Here is a 26,950-nt window from a genome sequence, read left to right as displayed (position 1 = left end):
GAACTGATGACATTTTTGTAATATATTTGTAAGAGTGTGGGTGTTTTCTTAAGAGAGTTGGAGAGCATACATCAGCCCTTGGGTCAAATGAATCACAGTCTTTTTTCAACTTGTGTTTGTGTGGTCTCCACACCCTTGTGTTTTATTAGGTAGATAACGTTAAAAAATTGGAAAAAAAACGAACTATTGTAACTCAACTAGGGTTCCCTATAATTTATGCGAAAAAACAACGATTGACTCCCTATATTTTATTTACATCTACACTATATCTCATTATTAAGATAAAATACTAAAATTGGTAGGGAAAAGTGTTAACATTACTAACAATTTATTATATAAATGCGCGCACACACACACACACATATATGTATGTATGCATGTAATAAATATCTCACGGTCCGATTCGGTTAATTCACGATTTTGTAATAAAAATCCGTGAACCGAACCACAAGTCACGGTTTTCTAATTTTTCAATTCGTGTTTGAACCATTAATTCATGGACAAAATCCAAAAGGTACGAATCGGTTCGGTCCAGACCGATTTCACGGTTCACCGAATTTTTTGAGCAGCCCTATTTTTACCCATTGGCTGGCGCTAATGCCATGATGGTTCTTTCTAATGCCACGATATTTAATTTGGTTTCACCATATTGCCCTCGCTGGTCAAACCCACTCATATTCACCCCCCCCCCCCGAAATAGCTAGTAGAAGAAAACCCACTTTGATCACTTTTTCCTCTCAGTTCTCATCCTCTTCCGATTTTCACCCGCCCATCAAGACCCCTGAACTGACACACCACCAAATAAAATTTTCACCACCAGATCCATCTACCCATTACCGTCAATTGCAAACTGCATATATATCTCTCTCTCTCTCTCTCTCTCTCTCTCTCTCTCTCTCTCTCTCTCTCTCTCTCTCATAATAGTTATACAGATACCCCATCTCCTAACGTAAATAAATACTCTTCTTGTTTTACATAAACACTCAATTTTTCTGTCTCAATTAGGAAGAAAAGGAGAGCATCACGACATCTTCTGGTTTATTTCATTTTTCAAATCCTCTATTTTCATGTGATATAGATCTATGTACAGATGCAAAGAGAAAAACTAGAGTTTGGTTACGTTTTTTCTTAATTCGAATTTCACTGACGATGATGCGAATAAGGTTGAAGATGAGGTGTTCTTCTACAAGTTATAGTTGGGACCAAATAAAGGAATTTGGTTGAAGAGGCAGATGTGAGAAAAGAGTAAGAATCCTCATCTTGATAGTGGCCATTGGTGGAATAGTGTATTGTGTCCCTAGAGAGAGAGAGACGTTAAGCCGGGGAGTGGAGCTGAAATAAGAGACAAGTGGAGTCGGCGACTCTGTGGTGGACAACAGAAAGTGGTGACGGAAAGAAAGAGAGATACAAACGTGAGGGCAAAAGAGTCACACATGCATGATTGTCGTGGCACTAGACAAACCTATCGTGGCATTAGCAATTCATTTTGTTTTTACTTTTCCTTGTTAAAATACATTGCCCCTTTTACACCTTGATTACTAGGGTTGAACATGATCCGAATTGGTTCGGTTTTATAGTAAATTAAGAACCAAACCAATACATAAAAATTATGAATTTGAAAAACCAAACCAACTCACAAAAGTTATAGAACTAAACCAATCAAAACCATTAAAATACAGCTCGGTTTCAATTTTAAACCAGGGTTTGATTTGATCTAATATATCATCTTCAAAAAATATTTAAAGTACTTAAAATTACGAAGATAAGTTAAATGAAAGTTTATATTAAAACAAATTTTATTCAAATTACCAAAATACACTAACATTAACCAATTAATTAAGAGTAGAATATTAATAATTGTCTCAAGTCTTAAACTAAGAAAATAAAATACTGGTAAGTCACTAAAATGAACCAATTAAAAATACCGACTACTAAACATCTTAAGATATTTGAATTATATATATAACTATTTGAATCGAGTTGATTCGCCTCGATCAGCGAGAAGGTGGAATCGAGAACGTCAACCTACAGACGACATCTTCGTGGTTGTCGCGAGGAGAGAGAGCTATAACGACCTTATAATCCTCTTCGAAATCTTCCTCCGGCCGCTGGTGGAGTTGATGGCGAACAAGTCGGTGAACGTGGTTTTGGTGGCGGGGTTGAAAGCCACTCTCAGATCATCTCCAATCCTTTGGCAGCGGCTCTCGAAAGAAAGTCACACCCGGAGCTGCGCATTTAAAAACATCTCTAATCCTTACTTTTTTTTTCATCCAATTTTTTTTGGGTGTAATAATAAATGGGTAAGAATTGAAGATTCTGTCAGTCCTTATGCGTGCATTTGAAAAATGAGCTGTAGTTCTCTATGCATTAGGCTAGTTTTCTGGAGCGGCCCATGCTTCGCCCTAGATACATTGGGCTGGCCCACCCGTCATAGACTCGAAGCGCGAAATCCCTGATTTCACCCCGACCCACCGATTCTCTCTCTCTCTATCTCTCTCCCCCTCTCTCTTTACAGACGCGAAATCCCTGATTTCACCCCGACCCACGGGTTCTCTCTCTCTCTCTCTCTCTCTCTCGATCGATGTTTTATCCACAGAACAGCGCAGAAGGAATGGCGGTATGGAAGATCCCTCTCTCTCTCTCTCTCTCTCTCTCTCTCTCTCTCTGTGTGTTATACGTATATGAGGTGTTTGTATGTGTGTTTGGGTTCTATTCTAAAAGCTGCGTAGTTTTTCATTTTGGATAGAAACAAACCTTGGTCAATCTTTCCAACTGATACTACATGTAGATTCTTAACTTTTTACCGAAATTTATAATCTACTTTAGCCGATAGCAAAAGGATTTTGGTATAGTTCGAAGTTGTAACAAAAAATCCAATCTTTTTTCATGTTATATTCAGAACTTTTGGTTTTATTTTGATTTCTTTCAGAAATTTAGCCTTATCTATCAATATTCTGGAGAAGAATTTAAGGGTAAGCAAAATTCATTTTTGCTATAGTTAGGATAAATTTTAATTGGGTTTTGCCCAATAAAGTCATTTACTTCAACAACAAAAAAAAAAAAAAAAAAACAACTGTAGAAGATGAATTTTAGGTAGGAAGTGATAGTTTTGTAACAGGTGACATATTAATATCATAAGAAGGCAAGCTTGTGTAAGAATAACGAAATATGGAGATTTTCATTTTGTTTTATTTTCGTTTTGTTAACTTCCTTTTGTTCTACTCGTTGTTAACCATTGAAAGGAAGCGAGTGCTGATTGTAGTAGTTATGATTTGGAAGAAAAGATTGAGAAGATCCTTTCCGGTGATGACGAGGAAAGACTGATCTCATTTTTGACAACCCTGCCTCTATTAATTGATGGCACACCTCAATATTGCCGGCACCATCTTTTGGATAATCTCTGCATGCGTGATAACGTGAAATGTGCCACTGCGTTGCTGGAAGGGAAATTGGGTGGCCTAGGACTGGATGTGGATGGGGATCACCTCTTGCATCGTGCGGCTAGATTTTGTTCATCGGACCTGGTCCAGTTATTTCTTCACCATAAAGCTCGAAGTGATACCAGATATTCTGATTATAGATATGATCATGGCGAAGATCGGAGGAATGGGTTGCGCCCACTCGATATAGCGTTTAACTTTGCAAGGTCAAAAAGAAGAAAACACACACATAGTACTTCTTCTTCCTGATTTTGGCACTGTGTTTTTCATTCCATCTCATTTTTCCTCTTGTGCAGAAGTCAGTACCCCTCTTTGGAGTCGTATCCATTTGGAGGGCAATCGACTTTTCAAATGATACTGTATCTTTGCCAACTCGGAGCGGTTTGTTTGTTTTCATAGAATGCTTGCTTATATTTACTTTTTTTTTTAATCTTCAGCTGTCAAAGGTTTGGATATGAGGTGGATGAAAGAATTAAGAGGTTTCCTCCTGGGGCTCTTTTATTGACTTGTTGCAGGGACATGTTGGGGATACTATTAAGTTTCTTGCGTGTTCATCCGAGGAAGTTGCAAAGGAAGCGTACCATTATGCAAGGAAAGGAAAGCTCATTGAGTTGGCTCTCTTGCTGATTGTGGCTCGCGAAAAGATTTTGGTCCCTATCGATTTGTACGTCGAAGGTGGTGTTGGTTCAAGCGGAAGAACCACCATCCTGCATTGGTTACAGTTTCAAATCCTAATACTAACTTATGAGGAGAAATTAATGGGAGACTGTAAAAATGGCAAGTCAACTAAGATTCGCAGGGATAAGATGGTTATGAGGTCAGCTGCACTATTGCTTGAAGTTTTTGGGAGGGCTGGTCATGCTATTGAGGAAATTGTTCAGTACCTGTCACGGTCACCTTGTGTATGTGTTTTAATACCTCATATTCTGGTTCCTTGCTTCATAATAGAAACAAGACATATTTGCGCAGGCATTACCAAATCAAACCGAGCCTTATGTCCCAATCACTTGGGGTCGGCATTGAGATATGAATACAGAGGGAGGACCGGACCAGTGAGCGTACCGGTGAAGGGACCTGGCGAATGGGTCACCGGTCCAATCTGTATCGAACCGTGACGTCATAGTTGCATAATTAATTTGTTAAAATTATATATAGCCACAAATTTTACAAGAAAAATAAACCAAAATCACGCGATACCAATATATTTTCACATTGTAGAAGTGTTATTCTTATAGTCTCACATCGGTGGCAAATTAAACATAATGCGTTGGCTTCCCTTTTTCAAGCTCCATGCGATTTGTTTGTGCCTCACGCATCCCGGTTTACAACTTTAAATTACTGGCTGAGTCGTTTATGTGTGTTAAAAGAGTAACTTAATCATATGCCGTTGAGCTTGTTTAGCATACTTCATATGCATGTCTGTGTAACGAGTTGTCCAGAATGACTATCTGATACTTTATTTCATCAAGTTATCATCTGCGTTCCCATATAGGCGAGAAGTGAAGAACTGGAGAAACATGCTGTTTTCTGGCTTAAGGAAGCAGGATTTAAATTCAAGAATGGGGACTTTGATTTTAGCACTATGGACTGGTTTGAGTGCGCAGTTGTTTAATAACCTTTTTTCCGTATTGTGTTTCTTCTCTTTATGCACATTCATTCTTCTTATATCTCTTGTTGCGGTTAATGGTTAAACCTTGAGTGGCCGAATAAAACTGGTGTACCTTATTGTGACAGCATCGCACTTACTGATTCCTTAAGGACCATGAACAGGACCCCTACCAAGGATGCTCCATCAGGTGTTTTTTCGTGCTCTAGAACTCTATTCTTACGATTAAATTATGGAAAAACAACAAAAGAGGGATGACGTGGCAGTGGCAATTCTGTAAATTGAAGCCATTTTTCTCGGTGTTCTTCACTCAAAAACTATGCATTGTCATTACTATTAAACAAATGTAACTTATACTTCCTAATTATTATGATGAATTGAAAATGGCACACAAGGCTTGGTTTGGTGAAAATGCCATACAAGCTTCTGATGACTTCATTTTTCTTCCTTTCTTTTTCCCACAGCAGAGACAGATTCCAGTCCTTGCCTGCCTTTTCCGCAGCAAAAAATTCCGTCTTTGCCCCTTTGGGTAAGAGAATTTGTATTTGTCATGTTCCATACTATATTAATGTTATTGGTTCAAGCGTCCTAGGAATCTTTTGGATTTGGTGCTTTATGCTATTTGCTTTCTGTTCTTTGTTTTCGTTTTTTTGGACTGAGATGCTTTGTGTCATAGTAAACAACTTTTCCTTTAAGTGACTCGTAGCTGATTGATTTTCTAGAGAAGGGGACGGGAAGGGGGAGGGGCGATAGGTGAATTAACCCAACATCTTTGTGGCCTTATGCCATGTTTTTAAGAGATATTTTATAGGAAGCTCAGACACATTTATAGAGGAGGCATGTGTGTTAGACTTCTATGCTCTTTGGATACTCCTAGGAGCATGTCCATTACTTCATCAATGTAACTTAAGCGCCAAATTAGGTCCGTATAATCGTCTAATCCTAAAAGCGTGTCCAGTACTTGTTCTCCGCATCTTGATTCAAAAAACCATAATTATTGCATCAGACCTTTCCTGGTCTATGCCGACACTTCTGCAGCTGTTCTTGAACCATTAGAACACGTCCTACTTGAGGAATCTCTTCCCAATAACCTTGTAATCTGCTTTCATCAGAATCCCACTTATGGACTTTTAAGTATATACTAGTCTAATGCTCGTGCTTCGCACGTTTCCGCGTGCTCATTGGTTGAATTGATATCGGGAAGTGTTTTTCGTTTTCGTAGAGATGATGGTAGAGAAATAGCAAGAGTTTATTGAAGCAGAAATCAATTTCAAATGTTCCAATCCAAGGGATTCACTATTTTGGCACACCTTTTGTGTTATACAGCTCTGGTACTCTTTCTTCTTTTATCGGCAAAAAAGATGTGAAGAAGATGTTATAAAAGGCCAGATACCAATCGTTGTATGCGGCTTGGCCAGAGAATGATGCATATGCCTCGTAGAAGAAGAGAGTGAAACCAAATGCGATGTTCTTATAAAAAAAAGGTAGCATATTTGCAAAAAAAACAGAGAACCAACACATCATCCATCTCATTTTATTTGAACATTAATAGTGTGGATGACCAATGTTTTAGCCGTAAGAAATTGTATAACTTACATCACTTTGAAACTTAGGAAATAGCACGATGCCTGTTGGGCTCTCCAAAAGGAAATAGCATCGGATATTGTAAGGAATCGTAACATCTGTAGTAATATTTGATCCTTTCACTGTGGCCATCATGTTTTTGCACCAATATATCACGTTCTCTTAAATCTAAAGTATCTTCATTGTCTTTCCAAATCACTGCAACTTGAGATACCACAGGTGCGCTTGAACTTTGATTCATCGAGTAGGGTCCACAAAAGGTTTACCTGCCCACATGATAATTTGAGTGATTTAGTCAAAGATGATAACAGATAAAGATAATCTAATTTCTCTCTTTTTCCTGGTTTAAGTCTTACCTAATATGCAATTCTTGATCAAAAAATCATAAAGTACTTCCATGCATCAGTTTTCATCTCCCACACGACACTTTCATTTTGTGAGACCTCGGTCCCATATCTTCTCTCTATTTTCAATTTAGGATGTTTCCAAATTTGGGTGATCACCTTGAAAAGATAAGGCACAAAACTTGATGGTTAGTTTTCCTACACTATCCGAAATGCTTATCAATAATAGTGAAAGAGAGATAAAGGGCCACATGGAATCAATTTAGCCAACAGAGGTTTGTCTAGTTATTAATTTTCAAGAACCAGGATCGGTCGAGATTCGGGTAAATGGCCCCGAACAACCAACTATAAAAAACCCGTCATAATGTCCTAAAAACACATGATGAGCTCTTTGACATCACTGCTCAAATAACTTTCCCTTGAGCCTATGCCTGGACCATAACTCTAAAGTTCCTCTGCCCAACTAACAGTGTAATGGATGACACATTTTTGCATAGATCAGCTGTCAGTAACAATGAACTTCTTTGAATCAACCTTAAACTGACACCATTTACCCAAGTACTGAAATACAAAGAACCCGAAAATGACATGCTTGGATTAGGTACAGGAAATTCCGTTGTACATCTAGTCATCCTTAGCAACCGATCAGTGCTCTGTTTCGATTATGGACTTTTTAAGGACTATCAACATAGAAGAAAATGTGAAATATGCGCAGCTTGATAGCTCAAAAATAAATAATGTCTACCCCGGCCCACTCTAACAGTTCATTATCATCCAACGTCGATGGGTTCCTGCATTAGAAATAGTAATTTGCTCAAAGTGATTGGCCTCATATTCAAATGAGTAACCTCTTGCTTTGTAATTGAAGTCCCAAGACTGAATTTGATTGAAGATTTAAAGTCCTATCGAGAATCTGTCAAACTCCTTTCTACAATTCCCTCAATTAAAAGGATATGTTCGAATTTCTTACATTTACTGATGTTAAATAAGCAGAACGATTCATCAGTAGGAACCACTTACATGCTCCTCTCTGAGGCAATTTATCAAATGGGTGGTGGCCACTACGACAGAGGCATCTACTCCTATAGTTTTGAACCAAGGCAAGTATTGCCACGAAGGAGAAGGAGAGAGACGAGGATTACTAATTGAACTGTGACACCCAAATCGAATACAGTGAAGGAAAGTAATTTGTTTATTCTCTAAGTTGCACGGCTTCTCATAGGGGCAAGTAATTCCGGGACGTATGGCGTTATAAAAACCAACGATAAATCAAGAACCCAATTGAAAAATCAAAACGTACCAATTCAGGGAGGGAGATATCGGAGGAACCCGACTCGGAAGCGATCGGCAATGTCTGGGGCAGCGTAGAAGCGGGTGACGAGACGACGTCCAAGAAGTGGTTGCCGAACGAAAGAATCAATTCGATTAACCCAAAACAAAATCATTAACAGAAGTGAAGAATGTATCATACCTATTGGGAAAAAGACGATTCAGAGGCAAGAGCTGTAGAGGAGTTCGACATAAATTAGTATATAACATTGAAGGATGGCAACAGCCGCTACAACAGTGATTTGATGAGGTAGGATCGCTGCTACAACAGTACTACCTTGCCGACAAAGAAACGAGAAATATGGGTGATGGTCAGAACAAAAAAAAGGTAGAGTACAGTTGGAAAAGTCTAAAATACCCCATAGAGTAGAATACCTAAACAACCCACACCTCAACACATTGAAGAAGAAATTGGAAGACAAAACTTGAAAGGGCAAATTCGTAATTTCATACTATGTCTTGGCTTACCATGCTAGGTTCTTTTATTACAAGTGTATTGATAAGTGAATCCGTTCTGAATTGTAGTGTTAGAAATTGTATTGTGGTGTCTGCAATTGAATGGTAACGTGAAGCATATCTCGCCGTTTGAATTACGAAACATAAGCTTTCGAATTTAAGTGGTGACATGGTTCATTGTTTTCGTTGCATTTGAATAACTGTCCATACATATCTCATAAACTAGATTTTAAAAAATATGAAATTCTAACGATTACCAGGATTATCAAGCATTTTGTGAAATTCCGTGTTGCTTGCTGTGTTACATGGACTCTTGTATTGTCCTCACGTTAGCTAAAATGGATACGGCATATGTTACATGGATATGGGTGTGGGTATCAGGGTGTATACCCATGTATCTGACATCTAAACCCTGAAAATTAGGATACGTGGATATGGATCGAGATCTGGACACGGGTATGGGGTACGGAAAATGATAACTTTTAATATATTTTTGCTATGAACCTGAGTTTATAACTTGCCCCGACAATTCTCTAATGCTACATTTGTGGCCCAAATTCTATGAAACAGTAGTTTGGCCTATTTATCCTTTAGCCTATTTAGATTGGTTTTTGTCCCATTTATCCTTTGGTTTGGATTAAAAGTTGTATAGCCCATTCAAACTTTAGCCCAGTGGCCCATGTTGCCTTTAACCTAAATAAACAACTAACTTGACTTTGTCTTCACATAAATCAAAAGACTGCGTTTAATTTATCCAAACACTCGTCTCCCTCCCTCCCTCTATTGTCCGTTCAGATCACGTTACAATGAAACCTTAGTAGCCGCCAGTCTTGTTATTGTCTGGTCTTTGAACAAATATGACACTTAGTTCAGTCTTGCAGAACGCGAGGATCTCGTCGTTTCTCTTTTTCTTCGATCTGATCTTCTGAAAGCAACTCGCTGCCAGATCTGAACGGAATTCATCCATCAAAAGTTATTCTCTTTTCAAACATCATATCCTTGAGTCAGCCGTGTCTGACAAAAATGTGCCAGGTCCGGCCCATATGCTGCACCTGCACTGCGACACTGCGACACTGGTACTTTGCCCAAAATGGAGGATCCATGTAGCATAGGATACGACATGGGTATGAGCTTGAGTTATGTGTTCAACTCCCATACCCATTTTAAGCACCTAGATCCTCAGTTTTATGATATTTGAGCTCGCTTTAGGTCTTCCCCTCCCCGTAGCATTGCTACCCAATAATGTTATTCTCTCTGCTCTCTTAACTACTGCATCTCCAAGTCTGTGGTAGACATGCCCAAACCACCTTAGCTAAGTGGCCTGACATTCTTGTTTTGCTACCAACCCAATAATCAAGCAGTAATAGGAACGAAGAATAAACGATGTACACCGGATATACGTGAAAAATCCTAGATGGGTAAAAAACCACGAGAAGGAATCAAACACTATAAACCATTGTGCGGTTACAAGTAATCTTACCCTATGATTCTCAATCCTCACAAATCGCCGTAAGACTTGCTTGCCGAATCCACGTTCACCACACCCAGTGCTTGACCGCCGCTGAATCCACAAGCCTTCCACTATCCTTCGGAATCCACCGAAGGCCAACTCAAGTAAGTTGAATCAAAATTGTGAACCCCTCTTAGAGTTTCATTGTAGCTTGAACAATTTAATAGGAACTCCAAGATTCAAATATAAAAACCCATATGTGTTGTTTGACCTTCGATCAACCCAACACCTTTTGACTGCCGCTCCCTTTTCTCGTTTTTTAGTTTCATACCCTAGCAGCCACAAGGAGACCACTATATATATTAGTTGTGCCACGTCACAAGCCGATCTGATCGGTCCGATCTGTTCCACTCCCAAATTTTACCTCATTTAAGACAGGTTGCTCTCCAATTGATATCTGGCTGATCACCCGATCAATCCATTCCGTTTTAATTCAATTGACTAACTCTCAGTTACAAAAATAAATGACTCCTTCCACTCTAATCCTATACAGACTCGCTATGCTTAGAAAAGATAAAAAGAAATTACAACCCGATAAAGGATGAAATGCAAAAGAACCTATGCTTTGTCAATGGAATTGCCAACCAAAAAATAGCACCACCTTTTGGAGCTAACAATCTCCCCCTTTGGCACTTCCATGACAATTTCTATTTTTTACATAAAATATATTATATTTCCCTAAATAATATAAATAAAAAATTCATATCCAAGATATATATATATACTATTTTTTTATTACTGATATAAAAATTTCTATTTATATAAAAATACTCAGCGTATCCCCGCACCCGTGTCCAAATTTGGATACATATCCCCGAATCCTCTATTTTTAGCTTTGAGATGTCCGACCCTTGGAAATGTACCCGCACCCGATTCCCTTACCCGAGTCCGAGCAACATGGATTCCCATCACTACTGGTCACTTTCTTGAAAAATTGTTTGAAATTTTTGGTAAACAACGCCATAGCTTCAAGATCATATTCACTGTCACAATCAGAATCCCTAGACTCAGCTTTGAGAACTTGAAAAAGCAATCGGCTTAGCCGAAGGTTTAATTTTTTATTTTTGAGACTCATGTTGTAACATATCAGCTCCATAAGTTTGGAGGAGGCCTACCACTTCTTCAACAGATTTTTCATTGAGTTTACGTTTACCCTCAAACATAGTGACCTTCATCTTAAACCTTTCTGGCAAGGATCTCAAAATCTTCTTAATCACCCTGAAAGGAGGAATAGGCTCACCGAGGGTTTCGCAACTATTAACAATACCGATGAATTTAGAGTAGAATTGATTAAACGTCTCGTCCTCCTCCAATCTAATTATCTCGAATTCAGTAGTTAGCCTTTGAAACTTAGATTGGTTAACATGATGCGTTCCTTCATGACAAGTTGCTAAAATGTCCCATGCCTCTTTAGCAATCTTGCAATTAGCTATCTTACGATGTTCATTAACATCAACAACACTAAATAATATGTCTAAGGCACGATTATTAGCCTGTAAAGGTGCTTTTTCAGAAGTAAGTTTAGGGACCTGTTTTCCTTCTACTGTTTTCATAGGATAACTATATCCAGTAATGCAAGAATTCCAAATTTCCTCATCCATAGACCTCATGATAGCCTTTATTCTAGATTTCCAGTAATCAAAATTTTCACTATCCAGAATAGGTGCGCGACTCGACGGATAATTCATGTTAGTGTTCATATTCATTATTGCTACAAATCCGCTCTAGGAAGAAATCCTAAAAAAAATGAGCGACCCACTCTGATACCAATTGAAATTCCTTTTTCACGATCAAATACTCAAAAGCAAAGTAAAAAAGGAACGAAAAGCAATAACAGGTGAACACCCGAACATTCGTGGAAAATCCATTAGAAAGGGCAAAAACCACGGAAGGAAATTGAACCACTAAAAGTAATCTTTGTGCAGTTACAAAAACGACCTTAGCTAAACAATCGTGAATCCTTATCGACTGACCAAAGATCGATTTGTTGAATCCACGTACACCGCACCGCACCAAACCAAGTGGTTGATTGCCGCACGTCTTGAATCCTCAAGTCCTCCGAGATACTTCCAGAATCTACCAGAAGAACATTTGAATCAATGATTGAAACAAGCTCTTGGAGTTATTCGGAAAGGTTGATGATCAATAGACCGTATGTTCCTCCAAGAGATAAGCTGCGTCTTCCTTAGGTATTATCTCTGTATTGAAGCCAGAGGAGTGCAGCAATTATATCTTTCCGTGTCTTCCAAAACCCAACTAAACCGTATATAAATATACTACTGGAAAGCAGGATGGTTGCTTGAGCACTGTATATTACCTGTCTTTGAGTTGCTCAAGCACTGTGACTGAAAAACACTTCCATATTGCCACACACGTGATTTCTTCATTTCCCTTTCTGATATGGCATGTGCACGAAATCCTCTTGCAAAATGTTTTCCTTCTGTGCTAATTTCCTTAACAATCTCCACCTTTCTCATTTACATAATATAATCAAAATACTTCCTAAACAAACGCTCTAAAGATGGAAGAAAAATAAATTACATTCTAATAATGAGGGATACAAATCAATGTGTTTTTGTCATGGGATTTGCCAAATAAAACGTGACCTGGCCATTGACAGAGCTCAATGGGGAAAAAGGTTTCAAGTAGCTGACCCCAATTGATTGGGACATAAGGCTCGGTTTGGTTTGAGCTCGCTATAGCATTGTGAAGCAGCATTTCTAGCCTTTCACATGGATGGGGGGACATAAATTTAATACTTTTCCTTAGTCCCATATGTATAATGTTCTCAGAAAATAGGTCTTACATTATTTCGCGTTCCAGGTATTGCATTCTTACAAAAGAAATCCACCGGTAACACCCAGTATTCTGGCCGGAACGATAGTATGTGGTTTTTACACCGGTTTTCACCTAAAAACGGTACAGTATTCACACCTTTGGTCCTGTACGCATAGCCCACTCGTGGACAAATCCCAATTTTCAAAGATTTGAGTTTAGGATGATTAGACACGCATCCGATACTCATGCCTGAGCCCATGTGACAAAGGTTGCATGCATATGCCATATCGCTCGTATCTCTTGGCGTCCCAATGTCTTTGGTACTTGCTCGTGAATTTTAGTTAGATGGAGAAGTTATTGAAAGGTGGTGGTCTTTTGTTTGTAAGATATAGTACGAAGCACTGGTTTTCGTGTTGTCTTATATCGTGAATAAGTTTTTGATAAGGATTATTTGTTTGAGCAGGGTTGGTCTTCCCCTTTTCACCAAAGCCGTGGTTTATCCTCTACGGGCAAGTCACATTACACAAATCATATCCCAAAATCAATCTCTCGTTCTCAGTATTCTGCAAGTTTGGATGTTCTAGCAAAGAAGCAAACTGAACCCATAGAGCAGAATGTGCCCCAATGCCTGTCCAAGCTTAAGCTTGCCCAATGCCTGTCCAAGCTTAAGCTTGCACATGTTGCTAGGTTGCTCAGAAGGGGGATAAGAATTGCTTGATTCATGTACGAGCTCTTTGGAGTTCTCACTTGTTACCTTTGGTAAGGATTGTTTTCTTGCAGCTTCTGTAATAATTATTATGTGTTTCCGTGCATGCATGCTTGATGCTTCTGATGCCATCACGTGCACTCCCTATCATGTTATCAAGCAGTGTTTTTGGTATGTCTATCGAGACCAGGTCAGTTTTGAAAGGGATTTGAATGACCTTGTTTATTAAGCTAACCTACAGATTTCAATATTTCGTTTTTCAGTGTTAGAGCGTCCTAAGTAGCCCTCATTCTGTGCACTTGCTATCACGATTGTTGCTTTGCAGCAGATTTGCGACTTGTGTTCCTTGATGTCTAAAACACCGACTAATTACTTGCTCTTTAACGTCTACTGAAGGACAGCAGTTGGAAGTCTTAAGACTTGTCTGGGTAGGTTTCAGTTGATGCTTTACGTTTATGAGAACCAGGGTGGGGTTTTAGGTTTTATGGAGACTATAGGGCTATATCCAGCATGGCTTTCTTACAGTAGATGGATTTCCAGAATCGGGCGCTGCAAGTGCTGGATGGGCATGTAATAACGGTTTTCAAGGGCTGGTTTCTTATGAGTTCTATTGACTTAAGGCACGGTTTCATTTTTTACTGGATTATAGCATCAGGTTGGACCATAGGCGCAAGGGGACCACATTTCCTACATGTGGTTGGCACTAATTGCAGTCACCATTACATATTCATCGGATACATTACCTAGGACGGTGTGGTATTGTTAATTCCCTGAGCATTAGTCGGATGGGATTGGTGTTAATTATGTATCGTTTAAAAATTATTTGGGGTAATTTTGATTGTTAGACGAACATGCCTATTCAATGCTTCGAACAGTTTATCAGGATTCTGCCAGCCTCGAACTCTGTTATCTTGCCATTTCTTGGTGGTCAGACGAACATGCCTATTCAATGCTTTGAACAATTTATCAGGATTCTAAATAGTTGAACTTTCTAGCCTTCGCATTTGTAAGATAATGTTGCTTTGTTTACTTTTAGTAATTGTTGCCTGGCACAACAGTTGACGAGAGTAGGCAATTGATCAAATGGATTTTGTAATTATGCAGTTGCTTACGGAGTTCGTCTTGGTTGAACGTGGAAGATTTCCTGGTTAAGTTTAAAGGCTTTTATGGTCAGATGTTATGTATGCATCTGTCCAGGTGCTTGTGAACTTACAACGATGGCATCACGCTCTTTGACCAACGATGCACATTCTAATCAGTATTTTGGTATTGCTCTTGTAAGGATATGACTTATGAATTGACGGATTCTCTGTGCTTGTGAACTTATCTTGACACTAAGCTCTTTGACGAACCATGCGCTTTCTAATGTAATTCATTATTCTGGTCTTCTTATAAGGCTGTAACTTAGGAATTGACATGTGTCTAATTTTGCAAACAAACTTTGAGTCGATGCATGTTCTTCTGCTGGATAATTTTTGAGTACTGCTAATTAGCTAGTCATCCTTTGTGTGTGTGTCAACAGAGTCTGCACATTTCTTTTACTGCCATTGGCAGGTTTGGAATGTACTTAGCGTGACTATTGATAATTGCTAAATTGGCTTTGAGCACCTTTGCTCAATTGTGCAAGGTTGAGTGTTCGAGTCCTCCTAGATGCCTTCTTTATAGAGGAAAGGGTTTATAGGCAACCAACCAGACAAAAAGAGAAAGATGTTTGTGCTCGTCGAATCGCAACCAAAGGGATCTCATGAACAATGGGCAGAGTTTGATTTCAGTAAGCACCTAGGGCAGGGTTTAGAGCCGGCCCTGCGAATAGGTGGGCTAGAGATAATAAAACTGGTGGTGGCAATCTCAGTGAAGGCGGGGGATGGGTGGTGAGTTGGGTGAGGGGGGGGGGGGGGGGGGGGGGAAGGTGGAGGTGGCACAGTTTAGTGGAAGGAGGTTGCATGACAGGCGGCTTACATTGTGGACTATGGTGATCGGTGGCTCAGCTGGAGGTGAAAAGGTGGCTAGTGGTGGTATAAGTGGTAATGGGTCGGGAAAATGGTGGAAGAGGAGATGGATAATGGGTGGAGAAGATTGGGGGAAAACGAGGTGGTGATGGAGAGGGATGGAGGAGGAAGTAGGCTGCTGCCTGCCGGTAGAGAGGGGCGAGGGGACCACTGTTTTTTGCAGCAATTCCGCAATTAAAAATCTTTGAATAGCATAAGCATCTTAGAAAAGAAGTATAGCAAGGAAGAAACGCCCAAGTTGAATAAATTTGTGAGAGACCAATGGATCCAATTTCTTTTGTTTCACGTAAATGATGGTTGTTTCTCAAATGTTTCCATTGTCAACCGGATCTAAGTACCCCACCAACATAACTATCCATAGACTTACTACTACTATAATGAAATCGTTCGCTTGTAAAATTTTCAACCAGTAAACAAATGCATGGCTAAGAATACTACGTGGTGTTCTCAAATGTTGCAACTCTGCACGAGTTTTTTGCCGACGTATACTTCATTTACTAATAATTCATCAAAATATAATCTTTTACAAACATACTTTAAAAATAGTCCAAACACACGCCGCTCCAAGTAAATTGTGCACATATGAAATGTGCTTTTTTCAACTTGCGTGGCACCAAAATCCACTTAAAGCAAAGTCAAGCATTTCTGAGATTGCGTTTTCGAACTAGATGACGCATTTTGACATGCGTTATACGACAAAGGCCAAAACATGGCAACTTTAAGTTCAAAAAATACATTCAGTAACCATACATGTCAACTTTAGCGGCTAACCATTACACTTGTCATCCGATGTGAATTTTAAGTTAACGTCAGTACAAAAAATACATCCAGGAACTATTTCGAGTACCCAACAACTAAGTAGCCTAATGAAAATTCAGTCTAGCGAGCTTAAGAGGAATACCATTCCACCTCCTCGTGGGAGGAGGTTAGGTAATTTGGCTTCCTCCTTCTCATAACATGCTCTCAGTGCAAGGGAAGCTCTTAGAGATGTTGCCTACTGTTTTATCCTCCCATTTGTTGCGGTCACCGTAATCGATTCCTCTACCAACACCATGCTATGATTACCAAACAAATATTTTCGCATCTATTCTAGATAGCATGGTCTTTACTATTTCGGAGTATATTTCCCATTCGTGTTACTTGTGTCCGGGGATCAAAATGTTTAATGGGGTAGGAACTAAGACAAGATACATGGAATGTCATAATTGTAGGGAGACGTTAAATTTGAAGGCTTGAAGTGAACCGAACATAATCCGATAGTTGAGGCAAATTGTAATTACTCAAGCAATTTGGCAACAGAAATCCACAATTAATCATCTGACTTAACAAACAACCAAAAGTACGGAAGCCTCAAATAAAGCTAGAAGCTTGCAGACAAACACTGAACAATATTCCAAAACGCTCTTAAAGGTCAACAGTAAACCAAAACAACATTCATAAGTGTACCTGCAACTTGAAAACGATTAAAATGTTTGTAAGATAGACCCTATTGCATAAAACTTTCATCATTGTATCTACAGCCTGCCTACTAAGAGTTTAGCATATCTCTTCTGTGCATCTCACATATTACTACCGGGTGACGGTCCTGCCATGTTGTTGGCTGGGACACCTCCAGGATTTTTTGAGAGTGGGTAAGAAGTGATCTTGGGTCCAAGATTCTGCACATTCTTGACATATTGATTATGTACCTTCTCCCTCCTTACATGGGGCATAAAAGGCTCCCCTGCCACGATAACAAACAAATACAGCCAGCAGTCATACAATTTGGAAAATAAAGACAATACGATACATAATAAGGCATACGTAATTACCTTACATTGAATTTATATCTACTTGAAATTATGTAAGTACGGGTTGTTTCTTGAATATGGTTCTAATTTTGCCGGGGTAGATGAGTAGTACTTCGATGTCTAATGTGACTACTTTGTACATCTTGAGTGTTGTGGATACTACGCGCTTGTTTATTTTTGGTATCATGGGTTTCTGTGTGGTTCATGACCTAGAAAAAAGATACACCAGGTGATCGACGTGAGGTTGGATATTGAGGGTTTCGGCCGGGCTCACAATCTAAAAGAAGATACACCGGGTCATTAATATAGGTTAGAATAGCATTTATTCAAAATTACTCAAGAAGCGTATACACCAAATTCACAATAACGAAACAGCCCAAAAGAATCCTAGCCTACAAGTAATCAAGCTTGATGATTAGGAAACAAGTAAACCCAATATCTGCAATCAATCTCCTTACACTTCGAAGCTAATGGAATTTCTTTTAGTTCCAAGAGTATAAAAACTCACTAAATCACGCCTTAGATCTTATTCTCTCTCTTTTTCACATACACTCTCTCTTTTTTCACATACACGAGCCTTACAAGTTACAACACAAGCAATCTAAGTGAACTCCCAAGTCCACTATCATTGTTACCATAAACAAATGACCACTTCAATTTAAGACGACATACTGAGTACTCCGCCAATAGCACACGAAAAGAGAAGAAAAATTACTACACTCTATCTTGATACTTCAACGTTCAATATACATTTTCTAGCCATGAGATCTAACTCCATAACAGTCAAATTATGATAGTACACATTAGTCCTCCTCCCAAAGCTTTTTTTCCGGAACATCTTACTACCATCCATAACAATAAACCATCAGCAAAAGTATACATGAAATTACAATCACTCTTCACCTAAGAAGTACTAATCCAAAACAGAAAAGAAGAAAATTAACCAAGCCATCAATCAAATTTGGAATTATCAGTCATGGAAAGAATACAAACTAATTCTAGCCCAAACCAAATAAGACAAGGACTAATGACTAAACTTCCACTACTAACTAGTACTATACATTCAACCTCGAAATCCAAATCTGTCTTATTTAACTCATTAAACCCCAAGATATCGATGTTCGTTTCCTTGTCACATGTCCTTTCGCACAATAGATCACGTTTTGCCATTAATCTATGATGCACGGACACGGGCACTGGGACACAGTAATTCTAAAAAAATGGAGACACGGACACGACAGGGGACACGCCACGTGTGTGTGTGTGTATATATATATTCAATTTTTTCCAAGTTTAAATGGCAAAATGTTGACAAAACATAACATCCATAGTTCTAATACCATTCAAACAAAACAAGACATCCATGATTCATAAGTTCAATACAATCCAAATACCCAATTGAAAACAAAACATGATAAACATCCATAGTTCCATAATGGAACTAATAAATTATGGGACACGCCACCATACGTGTCCCCCTAAAAAATTTATATTAAATTATGAGACACACCCCATGCATGTCCCCGTGTCCGGACACTGCGATACGTCGACCTTTAGAGGTGTCGGTGTTTCATAGCCATTAATTGATTTTACTAATCAACTAGAGATCATACATCACACCATCCAAAACCATTTAGTTGAATCATCCTCAAATCCAGTCTTCACGTGAATCCAAACACATGATCAAATTCAAGTTGAGTTATCGAGTAATAAATGGACCTTCCAAATTTCATTTTCACTTCCACTGTTCCACATACCCAACAAGGGTCAAAGGACTACGACTTTTTTTAGTGCAATTTACACTGACCACCTCAACCGAAGTTATAGAGACACCAATGATACTGTCAAACACACACAAATTACAGAGACACATTCAATCAAAATCCGACTAAATTTGACCATCTACAAGAAAAACTGTGCATCGCTATATATGTATCTGCAATCTCATCAATCACAAAAATTCAATAAGGTCTTTAGCTTAATGGATCAACATAATTAGTTCTCAATACCTCTTCTCAAATAACAGTGACCTATATTCCACAAGACCACCTCCAAATACCCAACATCTCGAGGTTTAACTCCTTGTACTAAACCAATATACATTTAACTCGGTCGAATGCTCCTGTAAAAATTCTTCTAGCAACCATTGCACAATGACCAAAAGTGAAAACTTTACCATTTGCACTAAAGAAGTTAGGAAGTCCCAAAACCACAAACAATCTAGATCGATAATAATCCATTATCACCTCAACATGACTGATTCATATTCCAAGTCTAATCTTGTAAGTTTACCTCCACACAATCTTCTAGTTTCCAAAATCTCCACAACCATAAGACAGTGATTACCATATAGTAGACTTCAAAATCACTACAATAACATTACATGCCTCCACTTAGCTGCTCCATCACCAAAATGCAACCCTAAAATAATCCATTCCCATATTCAGGCAACACAAGTAGTCACATCCTAACACACCATGGCCATGACCAACCAATCGATCCAACACTACATATAATACAAAAATTTATTCATTTACAGCCAAGATGTCAAAATAAACATTTAAAAGATATAACTCCATTAGTAATGGGATATGAAATCAATACCTCCATACTTTTCGTTTTCCACGTCAACGTACGCATCTGGGATCACCCAACGCACTGTTGGCAATGCTGCAAAGTATTGTATCACACACTTAGAAATAAAATAAAATAAAAAAAACCACATATCAATTACTATAAAACATAGAAGCAAAATGCAACATTAAGCACCTCTAAGACTGATTGAAATATCTTCAGACACCAATGCTCCAAATGCATAACGAGGGCTTTTCGAGATTGAGTAGATATTAATCCTTGCTTCTTCCTCACTGTAGATTAAAATATACACGTAAATAGAACTATGAAATCAAGAAAGAATAAAAGAACAAATAGAGCCTTTTGTTGAACAGCTTAAGGTACAAAAAACAAAAACAAAAATGGCTCGTTGTTCAAACCTTCCAATAACCCTAGCTAGTGTTTTGATAAACAAGTCTATCATCTCATCACTGCCGCTAGGCTCAACCTCGGGATCCTCCATGACAACGAGCCAGTGTTCGTAATCACAACCAGGACTGTAATGAATTCGATCTTCATGGGGTTTCTTGGGAGGGCTGTTAAGAGCCGAGGAGAAAGAGCGAGCGGGGGCGAAGAGAGGGAATGACGGAAAGAGGGGTCGACGGAGGGAGTGGTCAAGGAAGAGAGGGGTCGACAAAGAGAGGGGTCAACGAAGAGAGAGGAGAGAGGGGTATATGGAGAGAGAGGAGAGAGGGATCGACGAAAAGAGAGGAGAGAGAGGTGACGCGCCACTTTTGAAGCCATCCTGACGGTGGTGGCGGTCGCCGGAGGTGGGGAGGCGCTGGTGTTGGGTTGTGGGCGGCGGCGGCTGCAGTGCGCTGTGTCATGTCTGCTTTGAAGGTTAAAAAGACAGAAGAAGCAGCGTGTCTGTTGTTTTCATTTTGAATTTTGCTATGGGTACTACACTATTGTACCGAAAGTGTACAACAGCTGAGGTGGAAAGGGGGCTCCACACCCAAAAAATTCAAAATGGACTCCAAAAATAACCCGGGAAAATTGGAGAAAAAGGAAGTAAGATTTTTTCCAAATCCAACTTATTCCCTGAAACCCATCCCAAACAAACCCAGACCCCAAAAGTGCCAGGCGACCATGGACGTTTCCCCTCTCTCTCCCAGTCACCCATTTCTATCTTCCACACCCTCCCTTTTAACTTCTACCTCTCTATTAACACCATTTTCAGGGACCACCGAATTGAGGTTGGTGGTTAAAATTAACTCTTTAATCTCGTCTTGTTCCTTCCTGTTAATGTGCTCGGTATGTGTTGAATATTTTTGTCTTTTGGCCTTTTGTATAAAGGTCATGTGGTCCCCTGCTAGGTTAAGAAAGGAATGGAATAAAGAGGAAAATAAATCATTTGATATTTGTAGTTGCATTGTCTGTATGAGATTGAATACAAAGTTACCACTAATCGAAGCCAAGTCTAACAAGAACTCCCTCCATTCCATAATATTTGTTCGGTCTAAAAAGGAAGACATAAAAATAATACAATTTTTGCAAAAAAAAATTTTAAAAAATTCAAAGATTTACCAAATATTGACGAGTTCATTGAATTTATGAAAAAAATTTGAATTTTTTCTTGAAATGAATGCATTATTTTTTAGTCTTCATTTTACAGACCGAAACAAACATTTTAGTACGGAAGTAGTAACAAAGAGATGAAAACTTACTATGAGACCAATATCTACTGAAGATAAATCATACCACGTAGTCTCGCTTAATGTGTCTGACTGCAAAGAAGAGGAAACTTGGATGTGGCAGATGAGATTTCTCTCTTTTTTGCCTTTGTATCATGAAAATACATATAACTCTACTGACTTGTGTCTAAAATTGATATTTTGCTTGTTTGTAGAAATGTGGGAATACATGAATCATCGCCACTCTTATTTGATGGAGATGACAATGAAACTATTTTGGGAATGAGTTGTGATGAATTTGATTATCCATTGGAGGAAGTTCCAAATTTGGGGGATGTACGAATGAGTTGTGATGAATCTAATTATCCATTGGAGGAAGTTCCAAATTTGGATGATGTACAGGAACCTAAGGTTGGAATGTCCTTTAATTCAGAAGATGAAGCCCGTAATTACTATGCTAGTTATGCCAAAGCGCAAGGTTTTGCTGTGATCACAAGAAGCTCTAGGAAGCGTGATGATGGACAAAAAGGGTATGTAACTTACTGTTGTCATAAGGGTGGAAAGGCGAGGACAAAAGCACTCAACCCAATTAAAGCCCATCCAACAGCAAAAACAGGATGTAAAGCATCAATGAATATCTCTTTGCATACCGACGGGAAGTGGATATTGAGTACAATTGAACTCGAGCATAATCATGAAATGTGCCCAATCAAAGCTCGGTATCTCAAGTTCTATCGGGTCATTCCAGAACATACGAAAAGGATGATGGAATTCAATCGTTTAGCTGGAATAAAAATGAGCAAACTATTAGCTCATGTGTGATTGAGGCTAAGGGGCATGAGAATATGACATTTTTGGCAAAAGATGCAAGGAACTACATGGATCAAGTAAGACGCTCAGAACTCAAGGAAGGGGATGCCGAGGCAATGCATAAGTATTTCAGGAGGATGCAAGCAGACAATGGTAATTTTTTTTATGCCATGGATGTAGATAAGGAAAATTGCTTATGTAACGTTTTTTGGGCCGATGCGAGGAGTAGGGAGGCATACAAAGAATTTGGTGATGTGGTTACATTTGACACCACTTACTTGGTTAACAAGTGGGATATGCCTTTTGCTCCATTTGTAGGTGTAAACCACCATGGCCAGTCAATCTTGTTTGGGTGTGGGTTAATATTACGAGAGGACACTGATTCATTTGTATGGTTGTTTGAGACATGGCTTGCTTGCATGTCCAGGTGTACTCCTAATGCCATCATCACCGACCAATGCAAGGCCATGCAAAATGCAATAAGTATCGTGTTTCCAAATGCGCGGCATCGTTGGTGTTTGTGGCATATCTTGAAAAAGGTACCTGTAAAATTGAATACATATGAGGCTTATGAATCGATTAAATCTAGTCTCCGTAATACTGTGTTTGATTCATTGTCTATTGGGGAATTTGAAAAAAATTGGAAGAACATGATTCTTACATATCAGTTAGGGGATAATCAGTGGCTATGTGACTTGTATGAGGAGAGGCACCGATGGGTGCCGGCATTTCTGAAAGATATTTTTTGGGCGGGAATGTCAACAACCCAGCGGAGCGAGAGCATGAATGCCTTCTTTGATGGCTACATCCATTCTAAGACCACATTGAAAGAATTTGTGGGGCAATATGATAATGCCTTGCGTAATAAGGTGCAAAAAGAAGATGAGGAAGACGCCCGTAGTTTCAATGTACAAGTTAAGAACGTGTCTCCATATGGCTTTGAAAATCAATTCCAAGAAGCATACACAATTGTCAAATGCAAGGATTTTCGAACTCAATTAGCTGGAAAGATTGCTTGCACCTTGATCGTTGTGAAGACAATAGATGGTATTTCTGAATTTGAGATAGAAGAAGACATCAAATGTGGTGAGATTGAATATTTAAAAACTGCGACCTTCCATGTCCGCTTCAATAAGGCGTCAATAGAAAGTAGTTGTACTTGCCGGTTGTTTGAGTGTAAGGGTATCGTGTGCAAGCATATCCTCGTGGTTTGGACAAAAGAGAAGCTTAATAGAGTGTCAGAGAAATACGTTCTACGAAGATGGAGAAAAAATATGAGGAGGAGTCACACAAATGTCAAGATTAGTTATGTAAATGGGGAACGCAAGCCCGAATGGCGTCGTTTTGACATGATGATGACTGTTTTCCATGAGGCCGCTGATAATGCCACATATTCTGAAGCCAAGAGTGCGAGGGTGGTGGCTAAGTTGCGAGAAGCGATAGCGGAGAATGAAGTGTGTGACGATGAGTGTCCAATGCCACTAATGCCCATTGATGTTCAAGATAGTTCTGTGAGTCCCAAAGATAAACAAAAACCCATAGGTGATCCAAACAAACCTCGTCGAAGAGGGCGACCGCCAATAAATAGGAAACAACCAAGGATTGAGAAGATCATTAAGAAAGTTCGGGAATCAAGCAATAAGATTCAATGTCGTCGAGCCAATGCAAAGAATAGACTGGTATACCTACTAACTTCTTATCATTTCTTAAGTGAATTAATCAAATAAGTTGCTTAATAACCATAGTCATTGTTTCTTTGACATTATGTACGAGTAGACTTTGGTAAATGAAGGGAATGTTGGGGTTGCTACACAAGAAAGTGTGAATTTTGGTGTAAGTATGCATTTATATTTTTTATGTTGTAAATGAAGGGTCCGGGGGTATGTATATATGACATTTGGTTTTCTTTTTCAGATGTCAAGTGGATCGCAGATTGGTATGTGGAGCTATGACCTTAATGAGACTCCGATTAATTTGGAAAACTGAGGTATAAGACTTTGTATTTCCCTTGTATTTAGCTAAGTATAATTTATATTCCGTTCGAATGATCTTAGTTAACTCTAAATACTATATTTATTGTAATTTTATTGATTCTTGAACCCTTGTACTTTGGTGTTTCAGGTTTTCGCAATTGGTGGTTTAGGTTTTTGAAATTGTTGGGTGCTGCATTTGGTGTTTGTTGCAGCTATTTTGCTTGCTCAGAGTCTGCAATACGTGGGACATCATTCTAAATTTATGCCTTTTTGTATTGTTCATTGGGATGTCCCGTAGATTTGTAGCAGTTGCACTTTTTTGTGTTCTTGAAAAGTGTCCATATCGTGTCCTATGTTGTGTCCTTAAAAGCTGTTCATTTTCTTTTTTGTTTGTTGGTCTTGTAATGACCTTTAATGAGATAGATGATATGGAGATTTCTGTTTCAAGTTTACTCCTTTCATGAGATGCATTTATTTTTGTTCATAAAATTACGCCACTCTATTTGTTGTCGATGATGGATCATATTTTTTACTACTGGAAATGGACATAAATTTGGTAGAATGTCAAAACGAATAACAAAGGTCATAGAAAAATTTTGGCAAAGTCTCCCTTGATTTTGGTCCTAGCCCGACGTCTCGCGTCTCAGTCAGTACCGCAATAACAACATTAGGAACAACATTAGGTTATGTACAAGCCCACACCAGATATTTCTCATTCTACATCACCATTCACAAGTCACATTCACAGTCAAAATCTATTGTCATATTATTAATTAAAACCCACACCGGGCCGTTCTCATCACAATTATCAATTACATACAAAGTTAGATTTCACAAAACTAAAACTTTGATGCTACAATTTGATATTCCAACAAATTACAACTTTATATTTCATATTACAACAAATTGATCATTTTCCTTGGCCTTGGTTCACTTGAATAGCTTCAATGACTCGCCATATTTCCTGCACTTGAAGGGCTTGACCCCATGCTTTGACTAGCAATGTGTTCGGAAGGTTCTGAAGTCTTTGGGGGGCCTTGACCTTGGGTGATAAGAATTTCTTTGCAAGAATTACCCTTTCATCATTTTTCTTCTTTCGAGCCTTGTATTCAGCCACCATTTTCATCCCTTCAATAGTAAGCTTTTCCTGCCAATGGTACAACCATATAGGTATTTAGGTGGCATATTCTGTACATTTTTTTAAAAGTATCTCGCAAACTAATATAAGTGCATAAAAATATGAAATGTTACTGCTGGCAACATATGTGCTCCGTGTGGCCTAACAAAACATGTATCCACAAAATACTTATATACAAGAGGCTGGAGTAAGGAGTTACCAAATCAGGTGATTCAGTAAGCTTTGAGTTGACCCCAACAACCTCGCCCGATATTGGGGAGTTAACATCACTGGTGGTTGTTACAAGGAGGAACTGCACATAAAACTCCCTGCTTATGAAATAAAAATCTTGTATCACTTGGTACGTAGTTCTTTTTCAAGGAGGAACTGCACATAGAAACATTAGTATCATTATTCAAGCCCCTCAAGTAAGGCCCACAACTACCTCGCAATTATCCTGCAAAACGAGTTAGCAATGTCGACATCTAACAATTTTGAGGAAAACAAAACTTCATTTCGGACGCACCAAATGACCCACAGATACCGAACGGAATCCCTAACAACCTCTAGATTTGGAGCACATCCACCTCAAATTTCAAACTGACCACTCCCACTATTAACATCCACCTCAAGTTTCCCATACCAAATTGAATTTAGTGCAAAAGTTCACCCCACATACCAAACTGACCATTCCCAATATTAACATCCACCCCAAATTTCCCATAACCCACATGAATTCAGTGCAAAACCTACTAGCCCCTAATTCAAAATGAAACCCTAATTTTCGAATTAGGGGTTTTTTTTTTTTTCCGGCAATGCAATTTGGGGGTTTTTTTTTTTTCAACTCATCAACTCATTTGGGGAGAATAGAGGCTTAATACAACAACGCCGCAAAAGTATTTCATTTTTATTTCAAAACGCTGAAACAAACACAGTGGATGTTAGTGAGCTCGAAACCCTAGATTCGAGTGAGTGGACAGTCATGGAAGAGACCTATAGAGAACAGAAAAAACTTACATGACGAGAGACGAGATGATACGAAGAGAGAGAGAGAGAGAGAGAGAGAGAGAGAGACCTTCGTGGTGGTGGCGGCGGCGACGGTCGCTGGCGGTGGGGGAGAGCTGATGGTCTCTCTCGCGCTGTTCTTCGGTGTTTTTCTGATCGTGAAAATGGGAAAGGTTTGGGAAGAGGGGTTTGTCTGTTTCTAAGTAAAAAGTAAATAAATAAATAAACAAAACAACGTCGTCCAGT

The 26,950-nt window shown here is 38.9% G+C and overlaps 3 protein-coding genes across 5 annotated transcripts in view; 1 reads left to right on the top strand and 2 right to left on the bottom strand.

The window, feature by feature from the left end:
• The window catches only part of LOC131328834 (uncharacterized), a 76,915-nt gene that overhangs the window by 23,290 nt on the left and 26,675 nt on the right, over positions 1-26,950 (bottom strand). The gene's annotated exons all lie outside the window — the stretch shown is intronic.
• LOC131328830 (uncharacterized) overlaps positions 2,334-26,950 on the top strand; it is a 79,462-nt gene continuing 54,845 nt past the window's right edge. The window contains exons 1-6 of the mRNA XM_058361758.1: positions 2,334-2,617; positions 3,243-3,646; positions 3,737-3,821; positions 3,956-4,342; positions 4,933-5,036; positions 5,175-5,236. Coding sequence (XP_058217741.1) covers positions 2,582-2,617; positions 3,243-3,646; positions 3,737-3,821; positions 3,956-4,342; positions 4,933-5,036; positions 5,175-5,236 — 1,078 coding nt within the window. The 5' untranslated portion in view covers positions 2,334-2,581. The remainder of the gene's footprint in view (positions 2,618-3,242; positions 3,647-3,736; positions 3,822-3,955; positions 4,343-4,932; positions 5,037-5,174; positions 5,237-26,950) is intronic.
• Positions 17,135-20,982, bottom strand: LOC131328837 (multiple organellar RNA editing factor 8, chloroplastic/mitochondrial-like). Its single transcript, XM_058361779.1, has 4 exons — positions 20,546-20,982; positions 20,322-20,419; positions 20,157-20,222; positions 17,135-17,485 (listed from the first exon to the last, which is right to left on the bottom strand). Exons 1-4 carry the CDS (start codon positions 20,626-20,628, stop codon positions 17,322-17,324), a joined length of 411 nt encoding a protein of 136 aa, XP_058217762.1. The 5' UTR covers positions 20,629-20,982; the 3' UTR covers positions 17,135-17,321.

This window comes from Rhododendron vialii, chromosome 6a (assembly GCF_030253575.1).
Source record: "Rhododendron vialii isolate Sample 1 chromosome 6a, ASM3025357v1".
Lineage (NCBI taxonomy): Eukaryota > Viridiplantae > Streptophyta > Magnoliopsida > Ericales > Ericaceae > Rhododendron > Rhododendron vialii.
Note: the sequence above shows the minus strand (reverse complement) of the source record. Positions and strands in the feature narration are given on the sequence as shown.

Bases quoted from the DNA above. Each gene is read 5' to 3' on its own strand.
- LOC131328837 (XM_058361779.1), bottom strand. From the start codon at position 20,628: ATGGAGGATCCCGAGGTTGAGCCTAGCGGCAGTGATGAGATGATAGAC. The intron at 20,223-20,321 runs GTGCTTAATGTT...AATACTTTGCAG, and splicing joins TATTTCAATCAGTCTTAGAG to CATTGCCAACAGTGCGTTGG. The intron at 17,486-20,156 runs GTATTGATTTCA...TTATCGTGGCAG, and splicing joins GGAAAACGAAAAGTATGGAG to GGGAGCCTTTTATGCCCCAT.